The sequence below is a fragment of the Nematolebias whitei genome, chromosome 15 (genome assembly GCF_014905685.2).
Source record: "Nematolebias whitei isolate Nwh7 chromosome 15, NemWhi1, whole genome shotgun sequence".
Taxonomy (NCBI): domain Eukaryota; kingdom Metazoa; phylum Chordata; class Actinopteri; order Cyprinodontiformes; family Rivulidae; genus Nematolebias; species Nematolebias whitei.
Window position 1 is genome coordinate 26,747,282 of NC_056512.1, and position 23,885 is coordinate 26,771,166.

Below are 23,885 nucleotides of genomic sequence, written 5' to 3' on the forward strand. Positions count from 1 at the left end.
ATCTATATTTTATATAGTCTAGTGTTGGCCAATCTTGGTCCTCGAGGAACACTATCCTGCATATTTTAGTGGTTTCCCTTTTTTGTCAGACCAGATTTGTTTGAAGGAATGATGAACGGCTCCTGCAGATCTTGAAGGCCTGTGGAGGAGCAGGGAAACAACTAAATATGCAGGATGGTGGCCCTCGTGGACCAGGATTGAAAAGCAGTGGTATAAACAAAACAGACAGTGTAACTAACTGTTACCTCACACACTGAGGCAACTAAAAAGCCTTTTTAAGGAACATTAATTAATTAATCCTAAATACAGAAATAAATGGACATAAAATAGCAGTTGGTTTAAGGAATAGCTCTGACCTTTTGAACTTTACTTATGTGAATGATCACAGTTTAGAAAAATAGAGTTTAATTCTGACTGAGCTGAAGAGCTAACAGCTATCTTGAGGAGATAATAGCCAACTTGACGAGCTAACGGATAAGTTTGAGCAAGTCAAGACAAAAGTGAAGCGTCTTAAATTACCTCCACTCTAAAATTTTTATTGCGATTTATGTCAATCCTATTTTACAAACTATTAAATGGCCAATTGATTTAGCATTTTTTTGGCAGAAATGTTATAATATTTCTGCTGGAAGTGCCCCAGTACTACACAGGAAGGTTCAAGGTTGAAGTGCTAAAGATAGCTGCTGTTGCTGCTATTTGTGCTAACAAATAACAACATAAATAGCTGAAAAATGTCAAAATGACTCCGATGTAAGGGTTTAAAAAATAGCATTTGCTTAAACTTTAATAAAGTTTTCAAGACTTGTTTTTGACCTCACTTGGACTAGATGTTAGCTTGTCAGTCAAGATCCAAACGTTTTCTTCACTAGATATGTAAAGTGTTTATAACCCGTGTACAGAAGCCCACAAAAAAAGATCTGAACTATTGCTTTAAACCATTCATAAACTGATAAACTAAGCTCCCTTTGTAAGTAGGCCTGCCGCGATAAACAATAAATCAATTAAATCGCATGACACATGAAATTATTGACCTCATTTTCATTTATCGGCTTTATCGTTTCTTCGTGTCTCTCTCTTTCTACTGAAGACACTGGACGACAAAAGGCTCAACTCCGGTGCTCTTCACTGACCCCTTCCTTTCTCTTTTCTCTTTAAAATCTGTTTTAACCATCTAAAATCACATTTTTGGATGGTTAAAAGCAGCTAAGCTGAGAAGCTAAGCTACGAGCTAAGCTACCAGGTCGACCTCGGGAAAAAAACCTCCGTCTTGTCGACGTTCCAAAATCCACGGTTGAAACCCGTGCCTTTCTGTAAAATGTTGTTTTTCTCTGCAAAAAGAAGCAGAGAACTTGTTTACTGACTTTCGATTAAAAGCTTTGTGAGAAAAATGCTATGCTAAAGAGCTCAAACCACACCGAGCATCTGCCATTTTGAAAACCAAAAAACAAGAATGAGAGACAGCCCATGTCATGTCAAGGGGCCTCCCTCCCTCACTATCCATCCTTTGGTTCAAACAGTCTTATACTGCCATCTGGTGGTCAGAAACGGTACTACACACAAACATTGTTCTTATTAAATTTGGCAATAATTACTAATTATTGTCAAATTTCAAACAATATTATTGTTTATCGCAATAATTTCTGAGACAATTAATCGCCCAGCAAAATTTGTTATCGTGACAGGCCTATTTGTAAGGTATTGATGTTAAAGGGTAAATTTGACACAAAATAATGGAAATTTTTATGCAAAATTTCTCTCTCTAAATCTACATCTTCTCCTAATAAAATTATAAGAAAAACTAACATAGAGGTGATTATCTAAAAGATCAAATGCAGCTCCTGAGTGCATAAACAATTAGCTACACATTGAAGTCACTCATCCAGTGTCTGAAACTGGATTTAGAGAACATCCCAAATTCTTAGAGGCGTCAAAATGTGTTTTAAATAATAAATCAAACATGTATGTTCTTACATTACCCATTCATATGTTCTCATTTCAGCTGGCTGGAACTTTGTTTTTATTTCCCTGATAAAATCGAGCTTGTTCACACTCCCTGACTGCGTCTTCTTATCTTTAAATTGCTTAGGGACCCTCAGGCAACAAGCACAACCCTACAACCCGCCCTTTGTCTGATACCCAACACCACACAGGCAGCCAGCGAAGTTTAACTCCTGCCTTGGGCTGCAGGACAGAGAACTCGTCTGAACTACTGGTAACATAAAACACTAGTGAGTATACTTTATGTTGGCTGAAAAACCATGTGGTTGTAAGGGGTGTATGTGTGCATCACAACAGGAAGGGTTCAGGATCAGAAGACCTGAGCACAAAGCAGCATTCTTGGTTTCTGTTTGCACTCATGAATTCAGGCCTTAATTTTGTTTGATGCAACTTTTTCTCATTATCTTGTTTGCTCAAGCGTTTGAACCAAAAGCACAGCGAAAGATCTACACGGTCGGCCCTCAGCCAGCACGAAAACAGCAACCAGCGTTAGATGAGCTGATAGTGCATCCTGTGAACTTTTCTCTGAATGCAGCCTCCTCTTTGAACAAGCTCTTATGACAAGTATGGCAGAAGCATCATCGATTAAATGTTAAACTGCAAATAATTTCCACTTTTTGGGGGTTACAGCTCTGTTGCAGCTAGGAGAGACGTTAAACAAATGTCCCTAAGAGCCCCTGAAGAGCTGCATTGTGAAAGCGTTTGAAACTGTGACAACCTCTTGAATCCATTCACTCTACCTCAGTCACAATGGGTCCATTGAGGCCAAAACGGTCTGCGATCATTATGTGGATCTGCCTCTGCCGGTCCTTTTTTCGGACACTCTCGTAGGAGGGGAGCCTCGGCAGGGGGCCCTCCATTGTGGGCAGGCTGTAGCTGGATGGCAAGCCAACGTAGAACAGCTCACCTGTCTGTTGAAGAAAAAGAAAAAGCTCATGTGACAGGAAACAGATCTGATTCATTTGCTGAGGGTAGATTTTTGTTAAAAACATAATACATTCATTTGTATAGAAGAGAACTCGTGCCTTGCTTGAGCTAAAAGTTTCCACCGCACCGCTGGGTTTTCTCACCTGGGTGTTGTGTTCAAGGATCTGAGTTTGGTCCAAACAAGCAGAACCCACCAGGGTCTGACTGCTGTTGTAGTATTGAGGAGCATCCTGGAAAACAGGAATTCAGAAAATGAATTCGGTTCAATTCAGTTCAGTTTATTTATATAGCACCAAGTCACAACAGAAGTCGTCTCAGGGCACTGAACAGAAACATTCATATCTAAAAATAATAATTTATCTGAGGAGCAGACTGTTTTGTGTTTAACTCCATCGCAGACTCTCATCTTGAGCAAGCATGAAGGTGACAGTGGAAAGGAAAAACTCCCTCATGAGGAAGAAACCTTTAGCAGAACCAGGCTCAGGACACGCGGTCATCTGCTTCAACTGGGTTTGAGAGGAACAGGGAGGAACAGATACACAATGGCAGGTCGAGAATCACGTTAAGATAGAAATAGTATAAAATGAAAACTATTCATTTGTAAAAATTCATTTAAGGAAATTAGATAAATTTGTCCTCTAGTAGTTTAATCATAAGGCAGCTATAGGATTTATCAACAAGGAATGTCTTAATCCCAGTCTTAAAACTGGACAATGTGTCAGCATCATGGACAGAAACTGGAAGTTGGTTCCACAAGAGAGGAGCCTGATAACTGAAAGATCTTCCTCCCATTCTGCTTTTGGAAACTCTAGGAACCACAAGTAAGCCTGCAGTCTGAGAATGAAGTGCTCTGTTAGGAAAATATGAGACAATAAGATCTGTAATATAAGATGGAGCTAAGTTGTTGAGGGCTTTGTAGGTTAGAAGTAAGATTTTGAATTATATTCTGAATTTTACATAAATGAAGGACCGGAAAGTATTTATTACTTGATTAATACAAAAAAATCAAGTCTTTTAAAGTGAAGGTTTGTACAATCTGACTTTTTAGCTGACAGTGCATTGTACCTGCATTCAGACTGGTTCGAACTGTCCACTTGTTTGTCCGCTCACTGTTTTGTGTTCCCTGGGTGACGGACTACATCGTGAATAAATGGAGTGTTTACAGTGGGAAGAAGACAAAGTTGTGCTTTTACACTTGATGATTGTGTAAATATTTAGTGCATGCACCTCAACATGGGGTTATAGCATTCAGGCTATCACCCAGAAAGCTCTGCTGATGCTGATATCAGTTAACATCTTACCTGTTGTACATAGTTCTTTAGTCCGAGAAGGACTGAGGCCAAAGTGGATTCCTGATGCATTAAAACAACTCAGATCCAAGAAACCTCAGACTAGATGTTAGCTCAGAATAAAACTTTATTCCTCCAAGCAGAGGTTGTTAAAAATATATCTACGACAGGTAAGATATTTATTGTTTACAGACTTTCTTTTTAATTCTTAACTCAACAACGAAGGCAACAATACCTTATTTCCCTGGCCACGATAAAAAAAAAAAACACTAATTTCTGCCCAATTGGACAATTTTCACGCCTTGTTTAATCTCTTTTGGACACTGATACCATAAATTATCTTTCAACAAGAGGACAACGTGACCACCCTCTGATTTCCATCCCTCCTTCTGTTCCCAGCCGCCTTTAAAAAAAAAAACAAGAAAAGTCTGTGTCTCACTGTATGTGGCACAGGGATCCTGAAACAGACGAAGCCAGAAAAAAAACAGTTAATTGCCTCGCGCCTAAATGAGTGTCCTTTGTGAGGAGGACAATGTGATGTACAACTGTGTCGTCAGGGTCCTCGAGCAACAAACCACACCGAGGAGGTCTTTTCAGTGCAGCCACAGCAGATACCTGTTAACCAGCACACTCCACTGCACTTTACCGCCTCGTACATGTCACGTAGGTGGGCCGAGCAACTAAATCAATTTGTTGCTTGACTGAGAGTAAATCCAGCATAAAAAGGTTTTAGGAGTTATCGCTCATACGGCTTAGAGAAAATCAAAAGTGGCTTCAGAAACGTGAAATATCGCCTTCATCACTAAACGGTGACATCACTCACGCTTTGAATGACACACAGCCGTGACCTTTGCCACAACCCTCACGACATCTCGGAGGCAAACAGAGGGCGCCAAAAAGGTGATGGCAAAGGTCTCGTCTCCGTCGTCGGTTTGTACTTTAAAAGAGGCAAAAGAACGTCTTCATGAAAGAAGACAAAACAGAAAAGAAGTGTCCTTTTGTCGCCTGACAGTGTGAAAAGCACAACCGTGTAAAATCAGTGTTGAAGTCGGGGGAGGATCCCAACAGCGGCACCATCGCTGCAAACTAAAGGAGGTTCATTGTTCCTCTTGTGTCCCCAACACCCACAGTGAGGTCTCTCCTCCAAAAAAAAAAAAAAAAAACGAAGCAGGGGAAGAAAGGTATGTGACTGTGAAGGAGAAGACGTGGAATATCCCTTGTGAAACAATCTACGACACCCAGTTTGTGTGCGTTTGCCGCTTAAGCGGAACTTTTTTGCACCTGTGCTTCAAAACGAGAGCAACAAGAAACAAAACACTATTTATCTCACAACTAGACATCATCAGACTGTGTTTACGCTTTTGGACGGGTACTTTTCTGCACTGACATCAGCGTTTAAAAATCTGCCGGTATCTGCCACACCCTGGAGGGTTGTAGAGCAGAGGTCAAAGAGTCCGGTTGGAGATCAGTGAAATTGTCTTTTAAAACAGCAGATTGGATCCTTTAAAGTGGGGTCATGTGGAAAGGTTATGAACAGTTAATATCTTACCTGTTGTAGATAGTTTAAGACTCCACCCACAGTACTATAGATAACTTTAAAAAAAACAGTTTGCAGTGGATCCATGAACAGGATACATGGAGGTTTTCAGAAACTGTGATGCAGCTGCTTGTTTTGCGCATGCAACTAGCCCTTTGTGTCGTAGAAACTAAAAAACTTGATATCCTGATGCATGCTCAATAATCCAGGTAGAAAAATAAAAAATTTGAGTTTTTGTTTTCACGTTTTTTTTCTAATCTTTGTTCTGATCCCGTCACCCGTCTCAGGGTTAAACACTGAGAGGAAATTGTAAATGGTGTTGAAAATAGTGTCACGGTTGTTTTGGGGAAATCTTTAGCCGAACTAAACGAGTTTTGGTTGGGGTTTTTTTTTGGTTTGTGTGTGGTTAATGTGGGCGTTACTATTTCAGCATTTTTGTTAGAATGTGTGGTCATTAAGAACAAGATATCTAGCTAGTATATATAAAAAAGTATTAAGAGTGGAACAGGGTCAGAGTTTGATCCTGATTGGACTCACTAGCTAATATGTAGCAGGGCCAAAATCAAAGTGGTTTGCTGTCATCTCAAAACAATAAATAAATAAATGAGAAATCCAAAGTATTGCATGTAAACTTTGATTTATAAACATTTAGACCACTGTCAGTTTTGGTTGTTTACACTGAATTATATGGTTTTTGCTAGTAAAACTTAATAGCAAGAACAGCTAGCTGTAGCGTCTGGGGCATTTCCTGTAGGAAAATCCTATTTTACGGGATTAAACATGCAACTACTGTGAACATCAATGATATTTTTTAAATGATTTTGGTTTTCAGATTACTGCATTCTATTTTTTGTCAGTCTGGTTGGAATTAAGACTTTTAAATTTTTCAACTGAGAGCTTACAAAGCGCTATGTACAACAGGTAAGATACTGACCGTTCATACCTTCCTATAGAGCACCACGTTGAAAGATTTAAGAGCGCCAAACTTTCTCATCAAAACACTGCAGAGCAGAACTTCCTGTCTGTTTGAGGAGTGCTTTTCTGAAGCCTATAGATAACAAACCTAAACATCTCCTTGGGGACTCGTGGAGGTGAGAAACAAGTCAGGAACAGGAAGTGGAGTGAATGGACACAGTGAATAGTTAACGGCTCAACTGTTTACTTTTCTCTACTTCCTGCACCGTCACGGCGTTCAAACACATCTATCTCTGTAGCAGATGTGGAGATTTGTGAAACTGGAGATGTGTAATGTAAAAAATGTGGCCTCTTGTGTTCATTCTGTCCACTTCCAGTAAAGTTCCTGGCATGTTTCTGCAGCTAATCCAAACTGAGACAAATCCACTGCTTTACAAATATATCAACACTATTTAAGTCCTTTTATCTGTGCAAATTCATCCTGACACTTGTTAATGAAGCTTTCCCTCTGCGTGGTATGAACTGCTGCACTGCAGAACTGAACGTACAGATCACCTTTAAATAATAAATGCAAACTCATCACAATAAACTTTTTACCCTGGTGGTGTTGTTGTTGTTGTTTTTGTTGTCAGCTCACCGTATCTGCGTGTGGCTCCTGATAGGAGCTGTGTTTGCAGCACTGAGAATCCTTGCGGTAAATGATGGACAGCAGCGCAACGACAATCACAAAGAACACCAAAGAAGAAACTGTTTGAAACAAGAAGAGAAGAAAGAAAGTCACAAATAATCAGTCTTAAAAAAAAAATCATATATAAATAGATCAAATTGTATTATGACTTTTCAGGTGTAGTTTAGGCTTAAGCAACTTTTGTCCACACAATAATAACATTTTTCTCCCCTTATGGCTTCAAGCCAACAAACTATTAAAATAAGTTGATTCTGAGTGATAAGATGTATAAATCACATTAACTATCCTTGTATCAGCTATGAAACATGAAACAATTCTTATTGCAGTGCTAGAAAACAGGTCTTAATGACAGGATTACTCAGAGTCCATGGTAACCAGGTCAGGTTAACTAGTTTTAATGATTTACTCACAGGACGCAGCGACCACTGTGAGCTGATCTGAAGTCAGCTGTGAGGACGGACTGGTCGGACTTGCGATTGTGGACATCTCTGCGTAAAGTGTTCAAAGTGGTCCTCAGAAAGCTTCCCAGCCTCAACATCTTACATGTCAGAGGCAGGAAGGGACTATGTCGCTCCTCGTCGCAGTGTCTCTCCGGCTCGGGGACAAGGGGACAGCCCACGCGCGCGCACTGCAGGTCCGCGCTCTCAAACTCTCCTCTGTCCATGAACCCACCGCGGAGTATAAAGGGCGCGTCATTACGCACTGACGCCCTCTCTCCAGAGTGCGTGACGTCGCTCCGGTTTGCCTAATGGACTGTGGCGGAGATCAGACTTGTTTCTCCAGACCAACTGACAAGAGTTTTTTGATAGTTTGGGTTGTTTTTTTTTTTGTTTTTTTTCTGTGAAAGAGGTTATAGCGACAAAGCTTATCGAGTGATTTAAGTCTTGCATGCTCTGAAAGTCCCCCAGCTGCTTCCTCTGCAGTTTAATTAATGCCATCCAGACTGGTTAACTCACAACATGCCTCAGTCTGAGTCCTGTTACCCTGGAGACCGTGGAGGTCCCATCCTGAGAGGATTTCCCCAGACAAAGAGACAAAAATGTATTCATGGATCCATAGAAAACATGACTTTTATGTGTTATACATATTCTATCATTTGAAATGATTCGTTTAGTTTAATCTGGTATGTGTGGCCGCATTTGGACAAGTTTACAGATCACTTTATCCATTCAGCTCAAAAGAGAAACAGGAGAGATGGTATGGTATAAAGTTTATTCATTTTAAAAAACAAAACAAAAACAATCCATAAACTTTAAAAAATACAAGAAAATTAAAATGAAAGGCAGCAGAAAGAAGAAAAAAATCTTATTATATCTGCCCCTTTTTTCAAACAATTTGTTCAATGATAATAATCTTCAAGTAACAGAACAAAACGAATAACTCTTTCTAATTTTTCTAACTCTAATGCAATAAGTGAGGAGCTCCATCATGGGGGGGACCTTGAGCCTCTTTGTTGAGGCAGTTCAGGCATATGATAAGAAAGCCTTGATGCCTCTTTTTGGAGGTTTTCTGGGCATTCTCTGCTGATAAGAGGCCCCAGAGCAGAACCAGAACTCGATGGAGGGATTTTTTTTTTATCTTCTCTGGACTGGGAACACTTCTGGAGGAGCTGGAGAGTGTTGAGGAGAAGGATGTCTGGATCTCTCTCCTGGACCTGTTTCCTCTGTAACCTGCTTACAGGTAAGTGGTCGAAGCAATCTTTAGTTAGTACCTGGCATTTCCATCCACTGAAGAATTTAGTTTTTCTTGGCCAGTGAATTGGAATAATGGGAATCTAATAATAAATAGGAAGCCTTAATTACATTTATCATCCAGCTATTTACTTCCTTTTTTAAAGTCATGGCATAATTTTGAACTTTTGCTCTAAAAGAAAAAGCTTCTTGATTTTCATGATTTAAAAAAAAAAAGCATGCCAGTTTCTGTGACAGATTTTTTATTTTTATTTCACATGGTTAAATGGAAAATTAGGTTAATATTCATCCACAGATTTTTATTTGTTAAACACCACAACCGACCCCTTTTTAACTCAGATACATGAACTTGGTATCATTTAAAAGTCAGTTTTAAACTTCTTTCATGTGGACTCATTGAGAACGTTGTTAAAGCTAGAATAAATCACAGATAATAATAATAAAAAAACTACATAATGACATTAATATAAAACAGGCGTTTAGATTTGAAGAACCTGTAATATATAGTTTCCTTAGTTTTGTAAGAGCTGCCCTTTCACCAGTGTTTGTTTACTTCCTCTTGTAGTGTTGGTTTAAAGATTAAAGCGGAAGTAGAGCCTTACAGCGCCCCCTCGTGGACACTAAGCTGAGAACGCTCCCTGCACGCGCCGCCGCTGCAACTCACGCAGACAGAGGTAGTCGGAAAGATGGTGGCCAGTGTACGGGTCCTGAAGCTGCTCCGACGATATAAACCAGCGATTTCCGCCGCGTTAATAATTTTACTGATTCAGGGACTCGTGGTGTGGAGTTTGAGGAGTCTGGAAGAAGGCGAGGCGGAGGTAAAAGACATTTCTTGTGATTTTTTTTTCAGACGTGGCAGTGATTTAGCTTGGTTCAATTGCAGCGCTAACTGTTAGCTTAGCTCTCTGCGTGTTATTATGCTGTAGTGCTAGCCGATGCTAGCAGCTAATGCTAACTGTAGCTAGCTGCTAGCAGTTGGAGAAGAGCGCTGCTCTGAAACATTCAACTACTGTCTGTCTCTACCGGAGAGGAAGTACACGTTGCTACATAATAATAATAATAATAACAGTGCATGATAATAAAAACAGCTGTTATGAATAGTTTATATGTCATTTGTCTTGTTTAAAAAGAGTGTACACATTGTTTTTTACATATTTCATTCAGAAACATTCATTATGGGACAGATGACAAGAACTAACTCTGGCCTTACACATCTAAGAAAGATGAAGTAATTTATTACCTAATTAATCAAAAAACACTGATAGTTGTCATTTTATTAGTCTGAGCTGCTTTTTATGGAGGTTCAACGAATTTTTTTTGGATTTATCTCATTTATATCAGCCAATAGAAAAATACACATGAATTAAAGTACTCAGGAAGCATACCATAGGGTTGAGACTAAACCTAAGTAGTGAGTCGTCTTCTCACATACCACTAAAATGATGCATTTCACAGAAGCCCAGTCTTGTGAGAGCATTCATCCCTCTGTTTCCCTCACGTACACCTGGAGAGCACCACCTCAAGGCACCGACTGTCATATTTCATCCCATATATCAGATAAGGAGTTACCAGATGTCACACAGGGAGAGGGCTGTGAGAATGCAGGGATGCAGGCAGAAACTCAAAGTGGGAAAACTAGGTTTTCTGTCCTGGTTTGACAAGTGTGGACTGGGTCGTGTTTCTCTCTGGGTGATCATGGGAGGGGACGTTTGATGGCAGATGTGACATGACCTAAAAGACAAAAGGAAGGATCAGTATTAACTCCACAGAGGGCAGACTCAGTCGCTGTGTCTAATCCAGGAGATTATTTGTCCCGTTTAAACCGTGAGTTAATCACTGACTTCGAAGTATAACTCTCAGGTTCCTGGCCCTTCCTCTGTTCAGTTGGTATAAATGTAATAATCTAGTTACTTTAATCTTTCTTTGAACATTTGTGCTTTATTAAAGTTTTTTTTATGTTTGTCACCTTTTTGGATAGGCTTCAGGCTCTCTGCTACTTTATCAGCTGCATTTAGGCTTAAACATGCCTCTGTTACATTTCTCTTTGGATTTTTGGTTAAAAAAATCATCTATAGCTGTAAAAAGAATGCAAGCTGGCTTAGACTGAAGCACTCTGAATGAAATATTTGTTTCTATTAATAATATGTTGCCAGAACTACATTAATAATATAATTTCTAGTCGTCTATTCTCTGTACGTCATAGCTACAGAATTTAACACTGCTCTTTAGTGCACGCCAGCCTTATATTTAACTGTGTTGGCAGACAGCTATGCAAATGTCAGCACGGGGTCTTTGTGTGTGTTTGCAGATTCACGGAAGCAGAAATAAACTTCAGGCTCAAGAATGCACATTAATCATCACTTCATCTGAGCAGCTTCTCTCTGCTCCACAGTCCCCAGTGCTATCTTGCATCTGCTCTAATCAGTGCCTCTCTGTGCATGTGCGAATGCAGACACGGTCACGTGCGTGTCGTATTAAAGCCCTTGTGCAGAGCAGTGAAAGAAATCTTGCGGGGACAGAAAACGACTCGTTGTCATCCTCGTACCATCCTTCTCACCCTCTCGTCGCCGATTTCCACTTCAGTCGAGTGTGACACTGATATGGTTTCACTCTACTTTTAATTGGAAATCGCATTTGAATTGATATATATTATGTATATATATTTTTGACATGACAATTTTAATTAAAAGCTGTGAAGGCCAGTGATAAGGATAATTGAAATTTTGGCCAAAGCTGCATGCTTGGCTTGTGTACAAGATCGTTTCATCTGCTGGATAAAGACTGAAGAGTTTTCACATAAGTCTTAGCTGACAAAGCGATGCACAAAAGCAGTGCACCACTTATTTTTAAAAGTGAAAGCTTTAGGACCTAATTTCCTAATTATTAACAATTCCCAATTACTAAACTAATTTATCAACCTCACACTGAAGTATAGAAATAACATATATTAAGACTAAGAAACTGGGTTTGTTTACCAAGAGGTGAACTTGTTCTTGTTAGTTTTAAATGTGTGACCAGTGCTGGTACAATGAGTCACTATGAGGAATGATTTAACGTTGAGTTATAAAGTTCAAATTTTCCATCTCAAAAACATCAAAAGGATGGAAATGTTATAATTTGATCATTTATCACCTGACCTGGTAACAAGCTAGTTTTGTTTGAGAGTTTTTCAAAGTTAGTTTTTATTAGTAAGCCTGTCGTAATAACCAATAAATCAATTAATCACATGATAAATGAAAATTATCGACCTCATTTTCATTTATCGGCTTTATCGTTTCTTCGTGTCTCTCTCTTTCTGCTGAAGACACTGGATGACAAAAGGCTCAACTCCGGTGCTCTTCACTGACCCCTCTCTTTCTCTTTAAAATCCATTTTAACAATCCAAAATCACGTTTTTGGATTGTTAAAAGCAGCCATGTTGAGAAGCTAAGCTAACAGACCTACCTCGGGGAGAAAAACCTCCGTCTTGTCGAAGCTCCAAAGTTCACGGTTGAAACCCGTGCCTTCATGTAAAAAGTTTTTCTCTGTAAAAATAAGCTGAGAACTTGTTTACGGATTTTTTTGCTGAAAGCTTTGTGAGAAAAATGCTATGCTAAAGAGCTTAAACCACACCGAGCGTCCGCCATTTTGAGAACCGAAAAACAGGAACGAGAGACAGCCCATGTCACGTCAAGTGGCCTCCCTCCCTCACTATCCATCCTTCTGTTCAGTCTTATACTGCCACCTGGTGGTCCAAAAAAAGTACTACACAAACATTAACCAACATTACTTATTAAATTTGACAGTTACGAATTATTGTAAAATTTCAAGCAATATTATCGTTTATCACAATAATTTCTGAGACAATTAATCGCCCAGCAACATTTGTTATCGTGACAGGCATATTTATTAGTCTGATCAACCCTATATTTAAAAGGGAAATATTGATGATTAACAATGATGCCAAACATTATATGGAGGGATTTCCCAGCACTATGCCAGCCAGCAGAGAAAAATAGTCAGTTTCAAAGGAAATTACAAGGGTTATAAGGTATTATTTATAGAGACATACTTGTTAGAAACCTTCAATTTACAGGTAGATTAGGAGGGTTGATTTATTATTTATTTTGCATTGCAGCCTGTGCTTATTCTGACTCATTTTGCCAGCGTGGGTCATGCATGTGTAACTGCTCCACAATGCCTCTGACTATAACGGGTTTGAGGGGCGCTCCGTTCAACAGGAGCTGATGGTTCTGTGTTGGTTGGCAGCTGATGTGCTGGCAGTGGGTCATCTGGCTCCCAGTCCAACCACACAGTCCCATTTCTTCCTCTGCTCCCATCATGTCTGGGCTGTCTGCATGTCAGCGATGTGAGGCGAGGGCGTCCACGTTTGGCCATGTTGCTTTAAAGAGGCAGGGATCTCTCAGCCCGCTAACTGTTCCTCCCTCTCTTTTTTTAATACTTGCATATTTTCAAGAATTGTTTGAGCAAGCCAATAATCTAGTTTGCTAAAGCTGTGATACTGTTTGACTGAAATAGCTTGAAATCAGTTTTTCTTTGCTTATTTTTAAGGAACACTTGCTATTTGTGGAAGTATGCATGTTTTCTGCACTTGAGACACATTTGTTCACTTTTTCTGCTTTAGACCAAATCTCAAAACATGACTTTGAGACTTAAATTTAATCATAAATATCCCTAACTCAGGCACTTGTGTAAAACAATATGGTTACATCTATTTATTTAAACTGTATGGTAATGGTTTGCATATTATAGTAGTAAAATAATTTACAAACACTGTGTGCATGAAAGCCTTTTGCACTCTTGACCTACATCTACGTCTGTATTTTACCTGCGGTTTCTCTTTTGCCAGAGAGAAGTGAGCAGTTTTGTTGTGGTCCTCAGGATGAATCACTGGATTAGTTTTGAATATGTGTGACCAACCAGTTTAGCAGATTAGCACCACGAAAAGACAGAGGCAGAGCTAAAAATAACCCAGATGAGAGAAAAAAGGAAGAACAACCCCCCCTCCCCTCCAAAGTAAACACATCCTTCCCTGTGGGTTTTATCCTGCTGCTGCCATAACATGACAGAGGTCTTTGTTAATTTTTTTTTCTTTTGAGTTATGAATCAACACCTTCCCTCTTTAATGCTCATTAAGCATGTTTTTTTAAGATTGCTGATAATGAATCTAGATTTAAAATGAATAAATATATAAATAATTTGCTTTTCTTCTTCTGCAGAGAAAAACAAGACGGTCAAAGCTCCCTGACCACAACAGTCAGGACTCTAAGAGAGACAGCTCACTTTGGGAAAAGGCAAATTCTTTGTCTGGGAGGAACAGGGGCAGATGGGGCACCAGGTTCGAGAGGACGGGGGGCACAGCCGCCAGCGCTCAGAGGAAAGGGAACAGCCGCCGAGGAGGAAACGCTAGGATCTTCAGACAGAAGAGTTCGCAGGAGCGCGGGATGATGGCAGCAGGACTAGAGGGAGTCCCGCACGATCTGTCGAGCAGCCGAAACTTCAGCGAGAGCCGCGGTGGAGTGGACGGAGCCGCTAAAGTACCAGCTGCCTTCTTACCTGGGGAGCCGGGCAGCGTGGACGGCGCGCACCAAACTCCCAACACTGACTTTGTGCCCAAATGCAACATTGAAGGCAAGGACGCTCTGTCGGCCCTCCACCGCGCTGCGTCACAGCATTGTAGACAGGAAATAGCCAACATTGTGTGCCAGCATCAGGCTGGACAACTCATGCCGGACATTCTCCCTCAGTTCTGTCCCCAAATTGGTGAGAATGCTATTAAAGTTTTTAACCTATACTCAGTCAATAACGCTACAAAACTTAGTGCTTCATGTCTTTTCTTATCTAGGGGTATCACTGCCAGTTCAGACTGCCGGAGAAGAGGATTTCAGCCTGGCCAAGGTGGAGAATCCTGTCAGGGTGGCTTTTGTTCTGATGGTCCACGGCCGTTCTGTTCGCCAGCTCAAACGTCTCATCAAAGCCTTATATCACCGAGACCACTATTACTACATCCATGTAGACAAGGTACTGCAGCAGCCTCTGCTCACAGGCCACATCTGGTTATAAAGATGGTTTTCATGTTCTTTGTCTCTGGAGAACTGAATACACTAAACTTTGAAGGAGTTGGCTCTTCACTTCTCATAGTGTGTGTTAAAAGGAGATGAGCCTGTATGTGTGGTTATATTTTGGGACTGGATTTAGTAGTGGAAAGATTGCTGTTGTGTTTAGCTCCAAGGCGAAAGACACTTGTGTGTCCGAGCAGAGGCGAGTTTAGGGTCGTTTTCACACCTGATTGTCCGGTAGACTCGATTCGATTGGGGACCAAAATTCTGAAAATTTGTTTACATCTTCAGCTGGTGTGGTTCACACTGCATTGAGTCAGTCGAGCCAACCTGTTCCACCCCTCACCTGTGGTGGCGCTGCACCAAGAACTACTGAAGGAAACTAAACAAAAACCTCTGAAGAAGACACTCTTCTTCTGCTTCTTCTGGAAATATAAACAAAAATGGAGTGGCGTCAAATTTTAGCGGTTTTAGGATTTCTTTTTTGTCTGTGGCACATGTGCCAAACAGACATTTTTCAACAATGAACTCAGCATGAGTGGAAGATGAGGCAGAAGACCATGGAGAATGTTGTTTTTCACACAAAGCGGCTGGTGGCTCTTTATGAAGTATGAGAAATGCATGTTTTTTTTTTTTTTTTTTTTGTATTTACACAGAATGCCCTGTGTTGTAGTCCACTTCCTGCTTTTGGAGCAGTCTCCGCTCCGCTTGCATTCACAATGCATTTGAACTGCGCTAGAGTTCACTTCAACTGGACAAAGACCTAGGTATTTAGGCAGACCAGAGTTTGCTTTTTTGGTCCGCATCAGAGTTTAATTGCGCATTCACACCTCCCCAAATGAACCAGACTTTCTAGGCAAACAGACTAGAGTTCGATTAAAGCGGACTAAACAAGGCTGGTGTGAATGCACCCTAGGTTTCTGTAAGTAATGATCCTGCTGGAGCTGGAAAGGTGTTTGAGTCCTGCTGAGTTCTGTTCTGCTCTCAGAGGGACAGCAGAGCAGCTCATCGGAGGGAAAGATGAACAATACTAAACGGTCAAATCCCAGGCGCAGTTTTAGCCGCTCCGCTGGTCTTTGCTCCTCTTTCTTCCCATGTTTGAGGAATGAGGCTCAGAAACAGGACAGGTTATATTCAGTCTCATGGCTGCTCTATGCTTTATCATCCAACCTCTGTTATTCCTCTGAACGGGTGAAGACGGAGCAGGGATTTTTCTAAATGCAGACATGTTAACCACATTTACTTGTATAGACTTTATGCTCTTGTTCTAAAAGAAAATCCAGATTTTCTGAGCTCCGTATACCGGCCAGATTCATTGCACACTGTTTGTTTCCCACCTAAAAAGGTTGGACTTAATGTTCCTAAACAATTTATTTTCAAATGTCTGTTTCAATTAAACTGCTCATTTATCACCGTGAGACTTGTTTTATGGAAACAAGCTGCTTTGTAATTAGTCTTAATTATTTTCCAAGATGGAAATGAAAAATATATTATTTTGAAATTGCTGTTTTGGCTTATCCTTCAGTCACTTGTAACACATACACATGTATACTCGGCTTTAATTTCATTGTCTAAAACTTAAAAGTTGTGATTAGATAATGTCTTATGTCCATTTTTTTAGTTTAATCTCTACTTTAGAAATTGATTTTTGTGTTTCTGTCAAGCTGAACTTAAAATAGTGAAAAGAAGCTGCATTTCCTCCCCTCCCTTTTTCTTATCACAGTGACTCCCACCATGTGGTTGTTGTTCTTCTCAGATCAAATTCTCTTTCAAGACCAGCCAGCTTTGATCTGCTTTGGCAAAGTGGCAGCTTCAAATCCACAGGAACCATCTTGCAGAAACTAAATTTAGTTTATAGTTGTAGCTCGGAAGCAGCTTTTCATTCATTAAACTCATTAAATGACTCTTGGTTTTAAACTCCTCCAGCGGTCTGGCTACATGCATCGAGAGGTGCTGCAGATAGCTGAGCAGTACCCGAACATACGAGCCACCCCATGGCGGATGGTCACCATCTGGGGAGGAGCCAGCCTCCTGAAGGCTTACCTACACAGCATGCAGGACCTGCTGGCCATGCAGGACTGGAAGTGGGACTTCTTCATCAATCTCAGCGCCACAGACTTCCCAACTAGGTCAGTCAGACGTGTACAGGAGAGTTTGTGATGATATTCCCACTGGTGAAACATAAAACACCCCACTTTTGTGTTTAGTACACTTTATTTAACCGTATGTGTTAGGGATGCACGATATTGGATTGTTGGCCGATATCTCATATACCAAGATGTTAAAACGTATTTGACCAATAACCAATACCGATATTTTCCCCCTAGACTTACTTACAGAGACTACAAAGTTTTCTGTGCTGTGGAATTAAAATACTACATTATTCTGCATGGTCTTTGTCAATTTGAACTGCTACCAAATGCAAATGCCAAAAATATGAGCTGAAAATTATGTAATGATTCATCTTGGATTATGTTTAATGTCAAATTTATTCATGACATTTACTCTCTAACAATGGCAACACTCGAACAGTGCAAATTTGTAAATTTTCACAAATCTAAACTCAACGGCACGCGTGACGCCATCACGTTGTGCCGGCACTGCAGGCATTCTTGTTACTGGGTTGTCGTACAAAAACAGCACCATATATAATGGCTCATGTCCGATATTTAACTTTATCGCTAATATCAGCCGATCCCATGCCGATAATATTGTGCATCCCTAATCTGTGTCTCTTTTCTTAGTGTCTTCAGTCTTAAGTTTCTAAAGTTCTGTCCAGCAGTAGTTTGTTTAGACTGTTACAGTTAAGGTGTTGCTATAGAAACCCTGTGACAGAGCTGGCTGTTAAGTTGATTTTGTTAACAGGCTTTCTGGGCCAGCTTTGGCGCCCTGGTCCACCTGAGCCATCCCAAGGCATATTAGCTTCCATTTATCTGTTTCAAAGAGACAAGCTTGTCCTAAATCCTTTCCGAAGGAGCTGATTGCAGTCAAAAAGCACTTAAGCTGTTGTTTTATTTAAAGGAATCTCCAAGGCATGGGTTTTATTGCTTTGCTGAATCTTTAATTTCCCCCTGCAGGACCAACGATGAACTGGTGGCGTTTCTGTCGTTGCACAGAGACAAGAACTTCCTCAAGTCCCACGGCAGAGAGAATGCCAGGTGAGGATGCCAGCTTTAGGATAAACAACCTGCCAGAACACACAGCCAGGATGTTGTGTTCATAGATGCATCATTTGATCGTTTGCTTTCACAAATGCTGTGAACAAAAGCACAATGGCTTTGTGTTCTGCGTGCAAGGTTCATTAAGAAGCAGGGCCTCGACCGTCTCTTCCACGAGTGCGACAACCACATGTGGCGTCTCGGCGAGCGCAGCATCCCCGAAGGCCTGGAGGTCTCCGGTGGTTCCGACTGGTTTGCTCTCACCCGTCGCTTCGTTGAGTACGTCATCAACTCCCAGGACAAGCTGGTGTCGGGGCTGAAGCAGTTTTATTCCTACGCTCTGCTCCCTGCTGAGGTAAGAAAGCATCAGGAGGTCTTTTCATCTATTTCCTATAGTCGAGAGAAACCGCACGAGGTGTGTCAGGCTCGTCCTTCTCTGTCAGGTTTAAGAGCCGAGCTGCAGCGTTAATGTAAGACTTCAGGCGCTGCAGCACAGTGTGGAGCCGGTGAGAGGACGGTTCATTCCAGTTCATCTCCACAGTTTGGTGTGAGTGGAGGAGCTGCAGCCTGTTCACTGCTGTAGCGCTCCAGTCTTTTTTATAAAATAAGAGCCTGTTGTAAACTGTTTGTTCAGGTCTTTGGGAGCGCACCACGCTGAAATGCTGTATTTGTTTTCTTCGCAGTCCTTCTTCCACACGGTGCTCGGGAACAGCGACATGTGCGACACCCTGGTGGACAATAACCTGCGAGTCACTAACTGGAATCGCAAGCTGGGCTGTAAATGTCAGTACAAGCACATCGTCGACTGGTGCGGCTGCTCTCCCAACGATTTTAAACCACAAGATCTCATTCGAATTCAGGTCGGTGGACCAGAAGAGGGCACTGTCTGATTTTATTTTTATTTCTTTGTGCTCTCTTCTTACTCCTAGCCTGCCAGGCTCACGTTTTATCACCAACAGCGTTAAGTATCATAAAAAACTACATTTTTATGCCGTTTCTTTATATTCTTCTGTAGCAATTATCCCGTCCGACATTCTTTGCTCGCAAGTTTGAGTCGACGGTGAACCAGGAGGCTATAGACATCCTGGACACGCACCTGTATGGTCAGTACGCACCAGGAACCGTTGCCCTCAAGGCTTACTGGGAGAGCGTGTTTGAGCTGTCGGACGGTGTGGGCTCCCTCAGTGACGTGGCTCTCACTGCTTACACCTCCTTCCTCCGTTTGGCCCTCAAGAATCTGAGGTCCACACAGAGCAACACAAAGACCTGCAGGTTTGTTTATTCTTTTTTAAAATAATATAAACAATGTTTTTTGTGTGTGTGATTTATTTGTTTTATTCTCTACAGATTTGAACCAGTGGGCTACCCTCTCTCTGTACATTTGTACTTTTATGACGACCGTTTCCAGGGCTACCTGATCCGTCAGGAGGTCCAGGCTGCAGAGGCGAAGGACAGAGGGACGTTAGAGCTGTGGGCCGTCCCTCAGTCTGCGCTGGTCCTCGAGACAAACCTTAAAGAGTTTGAGAGGCTCAAGAACCTGGAAGTAAGCTTTCTCAGAGAATAATCACCAACATGTGATACTACAGAACTCTGAAGCTGATAGAAGATGAGATTTTATGTCTGATGTGGATTAAAAAAAATCTGTGTAGCTTTCAGGATCATTTAACTTTGAACCATAAATTGATGCTACAGTTTATTTGTGTGAACGTTTATGAAACATTCACACTATTGTGATCCTTTTTTTCTTTTGTACTTTTTTCTGCATCTTTCTCGTTCCACAATTTTTGAGCTATTTCAACAAATCATTAATCAAAACGTTCGGGAGAAAATTGCTATGACTTTTTGTATTGGTGCAACTTTAGCTTTTTGAAATATTTATCTTTTTCTGTCATTTTTTTCTCATAGAAAATGAATTGAGCTCATTTTTCATATCTTTAGATGTGTTTACAACCTTTTACTGCTCCGTTCACATTTTGTTCTGGTTCAGCTTCTTTCAGCTTCCTTGTGCAAATTTAAACATTTTCTCAGCTGCTTTCAGCTGTTTTGTGCTCCTTTCAGATTCTTTCTGCTAACTACAACATTTTTTGTGCTTCTTCTTATTTATTTCTGCTTATTTCAGTTTATTATGCTCTTTTCAGCTTATTTATGCAAGTTTCAGCCTTTTCTGCAATTACAGCTACTATTTAGCTGTTTTTATGCTAATGTTAGCTTTTTTCCTGCCAATTCCACATTTTTTACACTCATTTAAAAATAAATCAGCTAAATTCAGCAAAAATGTGTTCTTTCCACTTCCTTCTGGTAATTAAAGCTTCTTTTTACCTTTTAACTATTTTTAAGCCGTTTTGTTTTGCTTTGTTTTGTTTTTTTAATTTCTGCCTTTTTTTTTCAGATAATTTCCAATTTTTTGTGCTCATTTCTGCTTCTTTCAGCCTAATTGGGCAACCATGTGTTCTTTCTGCATTCTTGTGCTAATTTAAGCTTCTACCTTTTTAGCTACCCTTTTTAGCATATTTTTAGCTACTGGTAATTTCAGCTTTTTTCAGATAAATTCAAGTTTTTTGTGGTTATTTCTGCTACTTTCAGTCAAATTAATTTTTCTTTACTAATTTAAGCTGGTTATGCTCCTTTCAAGTTATTTCTGCTGCTTTCAGTTTTTATTTAGCTGGGTTTTTTTTTTTTGGTTTTTTTTTGCTAATTTAATATTTTTCAGCTAATTCCACATTTTTGGGGCTCATTTCAACTCTTTTTGTTTCCTTCTGGTAGTTTAAGCTTCTTTATACCTTTTCAGCTACTTTTTGCTAATTTCTGGGGGTTTTAAGCTAATTTTCTCATTTTTATGCTAATTTCTGTTTATTCAAATCTAATTAAGCAAATATTTGTTCTTTCTGCTTTCTTCTACTAACTTAGGCTTGTTCCATTTCAGCTACATTTCAGCATGTATTTTTAGCTAATTTCAGCAGTTTTTCAGCAAGTTCTTCTGCAATAAGCATTCATACTGCATTTTCACAGGAAATGCAATTTCTCTAATTAAATTTATTAAAGAAAAATATGCTGCAAATTAAAAAGTCTTGTTTCCTTTCTCCTGGCAGATCGGAACAGAGTGGGATCCCAAAGAAAGGATCTTCCGTAACTTTGGTGGCATCGTTGGCCCACTGGATGAACCCCTGGCAGTCCAGAAGTGGGCCCGTGGGCCGAATCTCACGGCCACGGTTGTATGGATCGACCCAGCTCTGGTGGTGGCCGTGTCTTACGACATTACTGTGGATGTGGACGCAGAGTACACGCAGTACAAGCCGCCTCTGCAGCACCCCCTGCGGCCCGGCACGTGGACGGTGCGGATACTGAAACAATGGACGCTCATAGCTGAAGTCCGCTTCCTCGTCATGCCGTTAACTTTTAGTAACAAGGAGCCGTTACGTAAAGGTGAGGCGTGGATCCATTTGTGGTTGTTTATATTGAGTTTACGTACAAAAAATAATTATTATGACTATTTTTTTTAATCAGCTGCAGACTTTTTGTTGCTAATGTGTGTATTTAAGGTTATTCACAGACGTTTAACCTTTTATTTATTCTAAAATTAAAATAATCACAGTAGAGGCCTCATTTAAAATAAAGCTGAGCAAACAAGAAAAGAGAAATATAAAGTCACATTTTTTAGAGTCTTGGGGAAAAAATGCTTTTAGATAATTAGAACAGTCTAATGCTGAAAACAAACAAATCAACTAAAACAACATACGGAAATTGGAAAGAAAATATAACGCCCTGCGGGTTTAGTGATAAATGAAGAAGGAAACATTGTGAACTTCTGGTGTGTTTCAGCCTGAGTGGATTCTTAAAATACTTCAGCTTCATTAGAAAACAGCAGCAAGCAGCAGAAAGATCTCCAAAACCTGTAAACACTAAAACAGCTATATTTGATAAACTGCATGTATCTGTTAAAGGATATTTGACTTTTTTTAATACTTCATTTTAAAATACTCTTTAGTTGTAAATACCTTTTTCTTTCAGCTGTTGTATTTTAAAAACTTTATTTTCTCAGGTGGTTATTTTTGAGCTCCGTTTATGATTAGTTTGAGTGTTTTACAGGAAATGTTTTTGTCTGTTTTTAAGAATGTAAAGTGCTTAACATGAGATGAATGTAAAAGTTTGTATTTTAGCAGCGTCTTTTTTAATTTTTGTCTCCCAGACGAGGACAGCTGGCTCCATTCAGGCCCTCCAGGTAACTTGTACCTGGACCAGAGCTTCCAGCAGCTGGGCTCCGTGCTGAAGCTGCCCCCCCAGCAGCCCGCTGTGCAGGCGGCCCAGCGTAACGCTCAGCTGGTGGGCCAGTCCCTTGAGGCCTGGCTGGACAGCCTTGTGGGAACCTACTGGGTTATAGGTGAACTGTGCACCACAAAGACCTCATCTTGTGCAGCTTTAAGGTCTTGCTCCAAGACCACCTGGAGCTCGTTGTCTCCAGACCCAAAGTCCGAACTGGGTCCAGTCAAAAGTAATGGGCGAATCAGGTAGCCCAGAGAGAAGAGGAACTGTGAACGTGCACAGAAATCTCGCTGGAGAGCTGAAACCTACATCAGAGACTCCGAGGTCCTCGATGAGGGAACACGAGCTTCCTTCTCTGACGTTGTCGTCGAAACGGACTTAAAAGAATCCGACACTTTGCACAAAGACAATTACAAGTGCAAACACTTGTATCATTTTTTTTCTGAATGGTTTCGTGAACGCCAGCTGTATTGCTGTGGTTTTAGCAGGTTCTCCGTCACTCGGCTGCAGTAGTTTTAAGAACCTGCAACATCTGAACACTATTTGTTTCCCTCTGCTTCGAAAGGAACAAGGACTCAACAACCAGCTCCGAGCTGGGCTCTGCCTTCAGGTCAGAGGGAGAGTGGAACCTATCAATCTTATTGTGCTTATTTTGAAGCATGCGAGCGTACATGGCAGACAGGTGAAGTGCACTTTACTTTCAGATTATGTTACCGAGTTGGCTCGCTCACAGTGCGCGGAGGAGAATGTGAGGTGATGGGAAAGGTCTCTGAAGCTTCAAACAGCTGAAGGCAAATTCCTCCAGTCACCTGTTTTTTGTACCGATGCATCACCCAATACTTTAACTTGAGTTAGGAAAGAAACATAGTTTGTGTGGTCTGTTAAAAGTCTGTTTCTCATGACATCTATTTTAATGAGTAATTTTAAACATTTGTTTTTAATTATCTTTCTGTTAAAATTGCCTCAGATGTAAAATTTTTTATCATAAGAAGTGCCTGGACTCCATGAGTCAGTGGAGGAACACGGGGAGGACTTGTTCAGTTCCTCTAAAATTTTATCTTTCTCGAATGAGAGACGCACATCATGACAAAATATGAGACAAAATGTCAGAAAAATTACCGTTAAGGACCCAGTAATAATTTACTAATTATTCATGTATCTAATGTAAAACAAAACATTATCAGAGTGAAGTTTGTCACTTGTTGGAACACTAAGGTTTAGAAATTATTTATTCTGGAAGTTTGTAGAGATGAGAAGAAGACTGACTTCTGTTAGTCTGTTTATCTGAGCACAAAGGAAACCGGAAGTAAACGGGCCCAATTCACCCTCGAGCACATCTAAAGCTTAGTTTGTACACATACAT

General features: G+C 40.5%; 1 protein-coding gene and 1 long non-coding RNA gene across 2 annotated transcripts; one reads left to right on the forward strand and one right to left on the reverse strand.

Moving 5' to 3' along the window:
* Positions 1-3,076: 3,076 nt before the first annotated feature.
* LOC119422186 lies at positions 3,077-7,794 on the reverse strand. Its single transcript, XR_005187397.1, has 3 exons — positions 7,765-7,794; positions 7,304-7,413; positions 3,077-3,155 (listed from the first exon to the last, which is right to left on the reverse strand). It is a non-coding gene; the product is annotated as an uncharacterized LOC119422186 (long non-coding RNA).
* Positions 7,795-9,691: 1,897 nt separating this feature from the next.
* On the forward strand, positions 9,692-22,837 carry xylt2 (xylosyltransferase II). The gene is made up of 11 exons (XM_037689548.1): positions 9,692-9,863; positions 14,265-14,808; positions 14,891-15,066; positions 17,031-17,233; positions 18,182-18,262; positions 18,401-18,617; positions 18,946-19,122; positions 19,278-19,534; positions 19,610-19,805; positions 21,352-21,685; positions 22,449-22,837. The coding sequence occupies exons 1-11, from the start codon at positions 9,732-9,734 to the stop codon at positions 22,769-22,771; spliced, it is 2,640 nt and encodes an 879-aa protein (XP_037545476.1). The 5' UTR covers positions 9,692-9,731; the 3' UTR covers positions 22,772-22,837.
* The last annotated feature ends 1,048 nt before the right edge of the window (positions 22,838-23,885 follow it).